Below are 12825 nucleotides of genomic sequence, written 5' to 3'. Positions count from 1 at the left end.
ACAAGAAAGATCTAGGGGCTTGGGAGGGCTGCATCTGCAATGCAGTGGTTTATTTGGGGCCATGAGTGGGGTGAGCCCCCTCTGAAAGGAATACTGCAGGAAAAGCAGAAAGTTGCTATAAAGACTGAAGTTACAGAGAGGCAAGGCAGGGAACGCCGAGACTGTGCCGGGCCATGGGCAGCGCGGCCGTGCCCTAAGCCGCCGGCCGGGAGGGCTCAGCTCCGCGGTAATGCGAGCCCGTCACTGGGCTGCAGCTCACCTCCCTCTCTCCCCCCCCTCCTCCCCCCCAGTTTGATGTACGACGTTCGCGCCGGCTAAACTAGAGCTGTGTACAGCTTTGTGTACAAACACACCCGGTCCTTATCGGGCCGGCGGCCGCGCTCCCACCGGCCGGCGCTGTGCGTGCGGTGCGGCGGGACCGGAGCTGCGCGCACCGCGGTCCGTGCGGGGCTGGGAAAGCCTCGTCCGCCGTGCTTGGCTGCCTGGGGGTGGGGAGAGGGGAAGCTGTGCAGCACAAAGCGTGCACTGGTGTCCCTCGGGAGCTTCCAGCCCCTCTGGTAAAGTGATCTCACAACAAATTCGCAGAAGTGCGGCAGGCGACTGGAACTAACGAGAGAGGAGCGCAGACACAGACTTAAACGGCTGCGGCTGCAGGGGAGGGGGTTTCCAGCCCTTTGCAACAAAATGCTTCTGACGGAAACCGCGGGGTATGCGGGCTTGGGGTGTGGGCTCGGCCCGTTGGGGCAGAGCTGTGTGTGTGCGCTGCCGCGCCGGCCGCTCCCGGCGAGATGGACGCGTTTGGTCCCCGTGCTGGGAACGGCGCACCTAAGTAAACACGTCGGTACCTGCCGGGGGGGTCGGGTGGGGACAGCTGAGGAAGGCATTGGCCTCTGCCGGCACTTCGGGACTCCCAGGAGAGATCAAAGGGACACGCGGGGGCTTTTAGCAGCCTTGCGACTGGGAAAGTCGCAATTCCCGCTGCCGGAGGGCTCCCGGCGAGCGCATGGCCCCGTTATTTGCCTGCTCCCCCCCGCCCCCCGCTCCCATTCCCCTGCCCGTTTGCTTCAAAAGCCGTACGCTTTCCCCAGGCAGCAGCAGCCCGAGCGGACTTTTCCCGACGGCACAGCTGCTGCCGCCGGAACCGCGCGGGTTGTGAGCGCTCGGCCGTGTGTGTCCCGGGCGGGCCGGCAGCCCCGCGCTGTGCGCAGGCGGTGCGCTCCGTGTGGAACGGGGGGCGGCGGGCCGGGAGGGGGGGCACCTGCGTTAGTCAGGAATACAGGCACGGTTAAACCACAGATCTCGTGTTATCGTCCCCCTTTGATAATACGATTCAGGGCCCTGTTTTGGTTTCGGACTTGGGTATAGATTGTCGTTGTCAGTATCGAACCCAGACGCTTGAATTGCAAACGCGGCGAGGACGTTCCCGTCGCAGGGCAGCCCGGGCTCACGGGGAGCCCCGTCGGAGGTGTTCTGCTGACACGGGCTGCGGCCGATCAGCGCCGCGGAAGCGAAATGAAACGACTGCGCTTTTTCGCCAACGCTTGTGGGTTCCTGTGCCGGCCGAGGAGAGCGAGACCTCCCCGAGGAGCGGCTGCGACCTCTCGGAAGCAGAAAATAAACGGCTCAAAGCGGAGGAGGAGCGGCCCCCCTCCACCGCTACCTGCGCGGCACCGCGCCCCGCGGGGCTCCCTCGGGCTGCGAGGGCTTCACCTGAGGGACCGGTCCGGGTTTAACGGCCAGGAGGGGAACGCTGTAACACAAAGAACTTTATTTTACAGTCCGAGGAACCCGTTCTTATATACAATATCACGTCCATCATTTAAATACACATCTGTCACGTTTACAAAAGGCAGTACTGAAATTATTTACAGACGGGAAACGAGGCGGGGACGCTCTCAGCACGACGCACGCGAAACGCAGCCGAACGGCTTCACCCTGACAGGAATGGACTGCTCGGCTGGGCGCAGGGCGACCGCTCCGCCGGTACACCGCTAAGTACCGTCAGTTAAAATAAAATAAAAAAAAGGATGGGGGTGGTCTGTGGGTCAAAACTTCGAGAAAACAAAACGGGAGATACGGTGAGGGGTGAGGAAAGAGTCCGTGCGGCTCGGGTCTCCGAGGGCCGTTCCGCCGGGGGGAGCGTGCCCCGAGGCGGCCGCGCCGCCGCGACGCTCATTTCTCCACCGCCTCTTCCGCGCCGGGCAGCTTGGGCTCGTCGGAGGAAATGCTGTCCACGATGGAGGAGAGGCAGCGCAGGCTGCTGGAGGCCGACGACTCCACCATGGAGCCCCCTGCTCGGCGGGAGAGAGGGGTTAGGGAGCGGGCGCGGCCGGCAACGAGGCCGCGGGGAGCCGCCGCTGGGGCGGGAGCGCCGGGCTGTGAGCGAGCGCCGGGCGCGGCGGCCGTTACCTGCTTTGGGGCTGCCCCCCAGCGCGCGGGAATGGTCGGAAGCGCTGTGCCAGTCGGAGCCGCAGGTGCTCAGGAAGTCGGAGCCGGGGACCTGCGGCGGGGCGCGGGGAGAGGGGACGCTGCGTTAGCGAGGCGAGCGGCGGCGGGGCGCGCACGTTACCCCAACCCCCCTTCCCGCCCCTGCGCTCCCCCCCCCACCCCCCCGCGGCCGTCAGCCCCCTGTCGGGGGGAGGAGGAGGGGAAGGAGGGAGGGGAGCGCGGGCCCGCAGCTGGGTGCCGCAGGGAGCGGGCCGCCGCCGTGCTTACGTTTCCCTGCTTGGGGCTGAAGCTGAAGGGGTCCGCCGCCACCTCCTGCATTTTGTCCTGCTGATCCAGCCTGTGCAGCAGGTCCTGCAGCCTCTCGATGTAGCTGATGGCGCTCCTCAGGATCTCCACCTTGGGCAGCCGCTGGTTGGGGTTGGCCACAGTCCGCCTTTTCAGAGCCTCGAAGGCTTCGTTGATCTTCTTCAGCCTCCTCCGCTCCCGCAGCGTGGCCGCTTTCCGCCGGTCGGTGGGGGCCGACTTTCTCTTGCAGGTTTTGCAGGCCCAGATGAGGCACTGGCCGGGGCAGTGCGGGGGCTGCAGGCCCGGCGGGGCCAGCACGTGCTCCTCGCCGCTGCTGTCGCTGCCGGCCTCCGGCGGCAGTTGGTCCTGACACGGGGACAGGGTGCCGTCGCTGCCCGGGTACAGCGGCGAGCCCTCTGCCATCTCCAGCTGCTGCAGGGCCCCATTCTCCCCGTCCAAGTAGAAGAAATAGGAGCCGGTTTCGAAAAGGTCCATCATCATGCTGTCCCTCGGCCCCTCTGCCTGCTCCGCTGGGGTGGCAGGCTCAAAAACACCCCGAGGAGCAACCCAGATGGAATTTAATTAGTGCGGTGACATAAGTCCCCACTGCTTTATATATAGGAGCTGCTGAAACCCTATCCAACTTTTAGCTGTCGCGGTGCATCACCCTCCAAAACTGATTCCAGCCAGTCTCCTGGGCGCTGTCCTGAGAACATCTCCTATTTAGAAGGCTGGGAAGGAGGGGGCACATGGGGAGGGAGGCAAAGAGAAGAAATAAAGGAAAACAAACGACAAAGAAAAATGCCCTCCAAAGGCCTGTGAACTTGGGATGAGGAGGCGAGGAGAGGGCTTGAGGAGCTGTGCCTGAGCGCAGCAAGCAGCTCTGCTGCGGGCTGGCGGGGAACACAGACACAGGGCTGCCCACTGAGCCCTCCCCAGCCACACACACACGCAGACAGATACTCACATACACACACAGAGTGCACACTTCTTACCCCAGTGCTAAGTATAGGTTTGTAAAGAGGGCTTTCAGAGGCCTCCATGGTTCTCCAAACAGAAGGGTTAATATTTTCAGAAGCCCCTGCTATTCCCTCAGCCCCCTCGAAGCATGCCATTCCTGTGACCCACGGCCAGCCCAAGGTTAGGAGTCAGTCTCACTGTTCCTCCACACACAGGGGAAGGTTGCCAAGGCAGAGCCGTGCTGCAGAGCTGTAGCACCTGTGGTTATCACACCCTGGTGCAGTGTTTTCCTTTGAACTTTCCGATGTTTCCTGGGAGATGACAGGAGTGAATTCAGGTGACTGGGTTACAGCCTAATGGGGCTCTCTGGACAGCCCCCGTCCTTGACAGTGTCTAGGGCAATCAAAGCCCAGGCATCTGTTCTAACTGCAGCTTAATCCCTTGGGCCTGGCAAGACTTACAGAGCTTCCTGGCCCCTGAGACAGAAACGGAGCTTGTGATCACCCTCTGTTAAGGTATACTGTAATGTCACATCATATGTCTAGGCTTCTCTCACCTCAAGAAAGAGAAAGTATGGGAAAATGTCCTGTATTGCTTCTTTCCCTGTTCTGCTTTGAGATCCTTAAATGACATGTAATTTCTCACTACTTACGTAAAAATACATATGCGTGTATGCACGTGCATGTGTCCATATCTACAGACATGCACATACATATCTATACGTACGTTGATAAGTAGGTATACTTCTCTTTGTGTATATGTGCATATTTGCTCAGATAAACTCAATAATACGTGAGGAGTAGATGAGCCCCTGGAGTCCCATGGCATCTCTCACAGCTAGCTTCTAATTTCATGTTTCTGTGAAGTAACTGTGGCATTTTTGTTCAGTTGTCAAAAGCTACATTAAAATCAGTCACTGACTTGTCTTTCTCCAAAACTAATTGCAAACCAGTTTTTCTGAGTACAGAAATAGTGGAGAGTAGCCATGATTTTTGTTTCGACCAAATTAATATTGTTAAAATTGACCTAATTCCTGGTTTAATCAGGTAGAACGATATCCAGTTTTGGATAAGACAGAGATATGCAGCCTGTACCCTGTGAAACTAACTTAGATATTTATGTTCCAGCACTAAGGTGTGTATATATATATTTTTTCAGAGTAGCCTTACAGTTAAGGAGTTGAACATAAGGCACAGTTTCCCAGTTTCCATGCTCTGTAATTAGTTTTCTCTTTGACCTTTGACCAGTCACTTAATTTCCCTGTGATTTAATTTTCTACCTTTAGAAAGGGATGTAATGTCAGCCTGTCCCCATCCCGTGTGTTTCTCTTGTGGATTGCTGCCTACTGAGGGAAGAGCTTGCTTTTTAACATTATGTGCTTCTCAGTGCTAGAGGGATGTTAGTCCCATACCACTAATTATAGTAGTAATTAGAAAAAAAAAAAAGCATGCTCATCATTTAAAAGGTTTTTATTACAGTATTATTAATTTTTTCTTTTGATCTGTAGTTTTTTCACTGCCGCTCTCGAGGTGTTTGGAACAAGACAGAGATTAGATCAATTTACTGGTAAGGTACACAAATGAAAACTTTGTTTAAGGGAGAAGTATTCATAACATGTCTTCTTGGGGAGTTTTAACTTAACTAAGGGAGTTGGGAAAGTAGAAGTTGAGGAGCCAGATGCTCCTTCAACTGTCAACAGATTGATTTTTTGTTTGTTTGTTTGTTTTTTTGCTTTAAGCAGGAACAAAAAGTTCTTTCTTTCCAGCATTGATTCATTAAGAGCTGGAGTAAACAGACCTAGTTCCTCAAAGTAACGTGGGGACAACAAAGGTAGCCCTTTATTGAGCAGAACTCTTCTCAGTTGTAACTGAATTTTAGGTGGAGTGAAATTGGCCATCTCCCTATCATGTAAGCAACTTTGATTTTGCTTTTGTCATTGTGTTGCATCTCCCATTCTAGCTCCTTGATCAACATAGCACAACTAGCAAGCAGCCGTAACCTATATGAACAAAGTACCCTTAATAACTTTGACCATTACAAAAGCATTACAAATGGAGGGGTCAAAAATTGGTGCTTGTCTTTGTTCTCTCACACCTTGCATTTGTATCGTGTTAGATCTAAGCACAAAGACATAAGGGGAAGTAAAAGAGATGAACAAGAAAAACTGGGCATGGCATTGGAATGGGGATCTCTGAGGAAGTCCACCTGTAAGTTAGCTGACTGGGAAGCTCTTCACAGGAAAACTTGCACTCGGTCTATGGAGGCAGTATGTGATTCAGTTGTTACTCCTTCCACCAGAAAGCTGTGGTACTTTCAGAACATTTGCAAACACACAGAAACAGACGAGATGTGCTGTATTTTGCTGATTTATGAGATCTGTTATCCTACCAAGGAAATAGTAAGTCAAGATGGCCCCAAATCCAAGAAACACAGATTGCATTTTCTGTCACGGCTGACCTCAATCACTCTTTCCTCCAAATGAATTCTGAATTTTATTGTATAATTGTGATGAGCTGGTAACTGCCAAGGTCATTCTTGACATCTTATAACTTGAACAGAAATTTAATCTAGAATTACAGGGAAATATTTTGTTATTTTGGACCACAGGGCCCCTCATGCCACTCCAAATATCCCCTTTCTCTTCTTCACTCTTTTTTCTGTCCTGCTCTCTGATTTCCCATTCACGCAGAAGATCTTATCACCTGAGTTTGGCAGTGTGTTCACGTAAAGCTAGGTGACTTATCTGGGGATATATGCTAATATCCACATTTGTTTGTTTTTTTTTTTTGTCACTTGTTACCTGTACGTTGTATAGTTAGACCACCAGTTTAAGCTATTTGAGGGTTAGTTATCTGCTATTCCTCCTGATTTGTTAAGTGGTGCACTTGAATTATTTATATATTTATATTATTATATTATTATATTATTATATATTTTATATATTATTATATATTTTATATATTATTATATATATTATTAATTATATTTTATAAACATTTTATTTTGTCAGGAACATCCTTATGGAACAATCTCTGAATAGCCACCACTTACTGCACTTCTGATACTCATTACAGGGAGCTCTCAGAGTGTCATCTAGGTTTTCTCACCTTGAAACATGACGTGTATTGGCACTACCAATTTCTACATACCTGATCCTGATGTACATACCCTGTCTGCTAATGTATCAGTAGTCACAGTTCATTGGTAAGAGTTATAGAAAACTTTGATGTATTGCTGCACTACAAAATTCACTGTGGAAATAGTATATTACACTGAGGACTGCAAAAGCTAAAAAGAATGAGACACTTCTTTTCTCCCTTCCTTTGAGAAGGCGGTTTTAAGCAGATGAGGACTGAGACATTGTCACATTCTAGAGATGTTTCAGGTGTCTGAGATGTGGGAACTGTAATAGGAAAACTGGTGCCCAGAAGATGTGTAAGCTGCTGAAGGACACGTTTAACCCCAAAGAAATGCTGGGTGTACAGAAATTAGACACTTTGAGTTTTCTTGAATGTCTGGGTAGTAGTGACTCTATGGGGGACCAGATTTACTTATGCTGACAATGGCTTATGGTAAATTTAAACAAAAGAACTTCACTGTAGTTCATGGAAGAATCATCGCCGCTGCTGGAATGGAGATCACTAAAGTCCATGGCCTTTGGTATATAGTAGCACTGCTGAGCCTGGATTATCTCTTCTTGCCTTAAAATACATGAACTTCACAGTAGCGTGCGGTGAGTAACATGGAACAGGTTTAATTCTTGATTTTCATTTATATATGTTGTCAGACCACAAGCTGACTGTTGCTTACCTGTGTTCTATTATTTACTTGACCCTGTTCAAATTCTGCTTGTCTGAAGAAATGTTATTTCCATATTCATAAAGTCATGTGGTCTCTCAGTGGAGGTTTGCAAAATGACTAGAGGAAGTGTGTGTACTGTGTGTGCCATTTCAGAGAACTTGTAAACAAGAGGGAGCATCCATCTCTCACATGCAAGTTTGGCAACTGGTTTAGTGAATAGTAATATGTTCTGTGGAGACTGAAAGTCAGAAAGGTCGAGATCTGAAAAAGATGCCTTCATATAATTAAACAATCGTTGTAGGGGAAGAGCTGAAAATATTCACAGAGACCTTGGTTCCATAGCTGTTCCAAATCATTGCTGTTTTCCTTTGATTGGATATGGAATTTAGTGTTCATATCAGTTACAGCCCTGTTATCATCTGAGAGGTGCAACTTCGCTAACTAAACAGACTCCTCTAGTTCAAGATGGTAAGGTAGGATTTCATTACAGCTCTCATGTTGGGCAGTTATGAGACACAGTTCTAAATGGCAGATGCTTTAATGCCTGTGTCAGGGTCTACAGTGACAAATAGTCACCACTGCACAAACACATTTATTTTACTACAAGACGTTTTCCTGGGGAGGAGGGAGTGCCAATCAGAAACCAGAAGCCCATTACACTGTTGCTGTCTGGGACAGGCATTTTCCATGGTTCTGTCCAGGAAGAGAAGCTGTAGTGATTACAGACCTCTCTTACTTTTGATTCGACAAAAAAGAGGGAAAGGAAGTGTGAGATGAGTGATAACAGCACACATTATGTGCTATATAATCTCATTTTTTGCCATCAGATTTTCTGTAAGTGCATGAAAGATCATTTTACAGTCGTACACTTACTTGGTTGTTAAGTCTATAAGCTGTTGGAAGCACAGAGTGCATTTTCACACTCCATAGTTTCAGAACATACCGACAGTGATGTCTAAACCTGATCTCAGTAAAATGGACAATAGTTTAATTATCAGTACTGATAATTAAAGTAAATACACATTTTAGTTCTGTAAGTGAAAGAAAGCAAGGACTGTTTCTACATCCAGTACTCAGGCTAATCGTATCCCTGCTGTTTATGGACAAAAAAGAGAGCTCAGGAGGTAGGAAAACGGCCACTTCCTTTTCTGGAGCTCATGTAGAATTTTTGCAGGGCTCTTCATGGGAAAATGGAGGGATGGAGTAGAGTTTGGAAACTGGGAAGATACAGTGAAAGTTATGGATGTGTAAAGCTCCCTTCACAGCAGTAACACCAGCAATAACATAGGCATTGCGTAAAACACAGCACAAAACCATGAGGTGATTGTATTGAAATTATCACATTTTATGCATAAATTGTATTAAGATGTTTCATTATCAGTTGCCAAATACTTCTTGACATATGGATGTGCCAATTTAATGAGCTCTTTGATTACATGGCTAACAAAGTTAATCAGCTGTAGGCGGACGTAGGCGTTGCTTGGTCTGACTTAATTCTTGGTGGTGCATTAATACAGTCCTTAATTATTCCATGCGCATGTGGATTTTAAATGCATAAACATCTGAAATGAGAATACCTTGAGATAGTTCTCTTTTCAAAATGTAAACAAAGTATTAGAAATAATGCAGTCCTGTCCTCTGGACTTCTCCACTCCTCATGAGGTAGTATGCATTTTCTGTCATCTACAATTTCAAGTTTTTGTTCATTATATTTTGAGCATTGTTCTGTCTTTGTAGACAAACAATTTAGCTCATAAGCGTTGATCTCTCCATTATATGTAGTTTGAGATTTTGTTCTCCATTTCTTTTGCTTTCTTCTACCCACATTGCTGTCACATGAACAAATAAAGCTTGTCTCGTGTACATTATTACTGCTTGCTTGAGTTCCTTTGGTGGACACATCAGTCTTCTGACAGTGTAGGGTAACCATAGAATGATGTTTTCCTGACCTGCCATGTTTTTTGCCTTTGCAGACACAACTGCTACATCCCACGTTGGCTTTGCTGAGTCAGTCTCAGCTCTGAAACACGTGTATGCTTAGATATAGAAGGGAGTTTTCCAGGGCTGGGTTTTGTGGTTCACTATGTGATGTCAGTTTTACCTCTAAATGTAAGCTAGTCCATTCCAAGGCCCAGGTATCGTTATATTTAATCCTTTCATGTAGATAGTTGTTCTAAAGACACCCTCAGAGGAATTAAGTTTTAGTTTTCATCTTTGCTTATTTAAGATTTATTCTAGACATTCTGTACATTTTTAACTGATGTTTGTTGCTGGCTGTTTTTATACTTCTGCTATTGTCATATTACTGCTATCATCTGAATTTCCATAAACATGTTGCTGACTGATTTGAATGTAATGTTCACAGCTTGTACTTCGGGTACTCTGACATGTGGCCACTTCCTTTCCAAGTCTCAGTCGTATTCTGTTCTCTCTGTAACTTTTCACAAGTCCTTTGCTTGCTGTGTGTCCAAATACCTTGGGCTTTACTTGGCTTTAATCAAGAATTTAAAGAGTTTTTCAAAACATAATTATTAACAAGATATCTCATTTTCTCCCTTTTTTTCTGCAGTACAGCAAGAAAAAAAATGTTTTCACAGAGTCTACCTTCTGTTACCTCTGAAGAGTACACTGAGCCTCAGATATTTTTGTTATTCATCCTCATGTTTTATCCTCTCCAATAGGATGCAGGTGTGACAATAGCTGGTGTGTTTTGATATCCTTTTCTGTCACTCACAGTCTCCTACATGTGCTGGCTTCTTTTACTCAGTAAAAAAACAGATACACGTCTGCTCCCACTTACAACCTGGTCGGCTGTCTACCTGCAAAATACAGGTATGAAGTGTTCAGATTGCCAGAGATGACTGGTCTGTTACACTACTGTCCACCAAATCAGTCATCTGTATTTTCTGACAAAGATGTGTATCAGATGCTTCAGCTGAGGATACCAGAGGCTTTGATTGGTTGCAACAGAGTTGTTTTCTTCTAATCCTTGTTTTCACTAGATCTGTAGTATATTATCTCTCCTTTGTATTGCTCTGTAAGTACAGATGACTCACTGTAACATGATAGAAAGTGCAGCAATGACAGCAGAGATTGCAGCAAGTGAGGAATTGCTCAAATGCAACAACTATGGGCACAGAAACAAAGGAAAGAATCTGCTTACCCTCAGAAGGCCTTAGGTATGCAGGAACCTCCAGCAAGATCCCCATGCCTCCACTGCCAACCCTTACATGAGGTCTGGGAAGGGGTGGATCCTGGCTCCACCCCGTCTGGTCACTGAGGTGCATTGCATGCAGCTGAGCTCCCCTGGGTTGGCCCTGCCTTCCACCAGGTGCTCAATCACTGCTTCAAGCTGTGATTTAGCATTTCTGCTGCAGTCATCCTAAAGGAAAACATGACATTTCTCAAAAACTGGAAGGAAGCTGGTCTCAGTCAACATTCTTTCTTCCAAAGGCTGTTCATCTGATGTGTAGGAAAGAAATGAAAAGGAAGGGAGTAGTATTCAGATATTCTGCATGACAAAATGGCTTCTCACTCTAGTCAGATTGTACACAGCCACACTAAAAAAAAAGCCTGCACTTCATTTCGGATAAACTGCATAGACTTGGTTGCCCTCTCTGCCTGAAAAAAAATCATCAAAAATACAGCTACAACTGAACTGATGGGAGTTTTTGGATTCTTGGAGAACGAGTACATATTATGGTGTGGGTTTCTGGGGGGAAAAGATAATTACACTGAGGAAAATTTGAGAAGGAAGAAATACCATAAGAGTGTATTTTCATTAGACAGACCCCTGGAAGAGCAATCCTAGATCTGCATTCTGGACCTGGTAACTAGACAACATCTAGCTATGTTTAAATTTAGAGAAAATAGTGAGAAGATATTTTGCTTGTGAAGTGTGAAAGCTGGCTTAGAACAGAATCTACTGGCCTGCAGAGGCATTATTTTTAAACAACATTTGTGCATTGTAGCAGCATTATAGAAATGTTTGGCTCAGAGTGCCAGGCATTATAGTTATTACTTTGTAGTATTATACATTACTATCATAACTGCAAGAGAGATACATCAGACAAAATGAATTGTGCGCCACAAACGATAAGCAGACCTGATGTAGGCTGCAACTTCCAAGTGACAAATAGTGACTTGGACAAGAGACAGTTCATTTTAGGTAGGCCCAGACGTAGCAGCCTACATCATTCCTGAATGACTACTCGAATATTCTTGCAAGTGGCACCACTGGAATATAACAGATAGTGGACATATGATTCCTCATCAGCCTTAGCCCAGGGATCAGCATATTTGCCTGAGATGTGATAAACATGGATAAACAGATCCCTGATCTGAATCAAGCAGAGGATGAAAATAAATCAGTGTCTCCTGTGTTTTATTTGAGTGCTTAAAATACAATCCTAGAGATTTACTCCTGGATTATTTTTGGAGGGGGGAATCAAAATTGGCAATTCCCTATTAATTTGACAATGATGATAATGAGATGACAATTCCCAAGCAAGAGGATGCCGCAACTGGAGGTACGTGGGCACATACACTTTGCAGCTTTTTATCTGCATCATCAGTGCTCGTTGTCTCCTGAATTCCACTCAGGATTTCTGAGAGTGCCTTTCGTTAGTGGCTGTTTTTTGGTATGCTTTGAGTTTGGGCACTTGTCAGCTAAGGATTCGACTGAGCGTCAGGAGGTCCAAGAGTTAAGTATTGTAACAGTCAAATGTTCTTGGGATGCTCTAGCACAAGCCAATGCTTATTCCGTGTCATTACTCCTTTCTCAGTACCTCTCTCTCTTTGACCTTCAGGAAACCAAAAACAATCACCACCAAACAAACCAACAGAATTTCACAGAACAGCATGCAGCATGGAGTGGATGGTCATCCATGCTGTCTGTTACACTGAAAACTTGGCATGCCCAAGAGTCACAAGGACTTCTAGCACCCAGACAAGCCGGAGGAGAGCACACATTTGGAAAGGCTTGCGTGCAGGAGATGGCAGTGATTGCTCTGCGATCTCACTGCTCCTGTGTGAAGCAGGACTGCGCAGCGTCCTGGCTATTTTGCTGACAGCTTCCACTGGCTCACTTCCTCCCAGCGCCAGGGTTTTGGGTTACCCAGCCAGGCCAGCAGGCCTTCATTGCCAGTCATGGGATACGTCTTTGGCATGGAAATTTTTTTTGTATTGTGCATAAGCCACGTGCAGCAAAAGGTTAGCCCTGCTGAAATCCATAGCCTAAAATTATCTGTGCAGTCCTTCTCTGAGACAAACTATAAATAGTTCTTCTATAGCATATACAATAGATTTCCTAAATATGATTGAGAACATTCT

The 12825-nt window shown here is 47.1% G+C and overlaps 1 protein-coding gene and 1 long non-coding RNA gene across 2 annotated transcripts; one reads left to right on the top strand and one right to left on the bottom strand.

The window, feature by feature from the left end:
• Nucleotides 1–1753: 1753 nt before the first annotated feature.
• Nucleotides 1754–3256, bottom strand: MYF6 (myogenic factor 6). Its single transcript, NM_001030746.3, has 3 exons — nucleotides 2716–3256; nucleotides 2410–2500; nucleotides 1754–2291 (listed from the first exon to the last, which is right to left on the bottom strand). Exons 1-3 carry the CDS (start codon nucleotides 3232–3234, stop codon nucleotides 2173–2175), a joined length of 729 nt encoding a protein of 242 aa, NP_001025917.1. The 5' UTR covers nucleotides 3235–3256; the 3' UTR covers nucleotides 1754–2172.
• LOC121109290 lies at nucleotides 2681–9362 on the top strand. Its single transcript, XR_005848288.2, has 2 exons — nucleotides 2681–5259; nucleotides 6704–9362. It is a non-coding gene; the product is annotated as an uncharacterized LOC121109290 (long non-coding RNA).
• The last annotated feature ends 3463 nt before the right edge of the window (nucleotides 9363–12825 follow it).

This window comes from Gallus gallus, chromosome 1, assembly GCF_016699485.2.
Source record: "Gallus gallus isolate bGalGal1 chromosome 1, bGalGal1.mat.broiler.GRCg7b, whole genome shotgun sequence".
NCBI classification, from domain to species: domain Eukaryota; kingdom Metazoa; phylum Chordata; class Aves; order Galliformes; family Phasianidae; genus Gallus; species Gallus gallus.
This window is presented reverse-complemented; position numbering and strand designations above follow the sequence as displayed.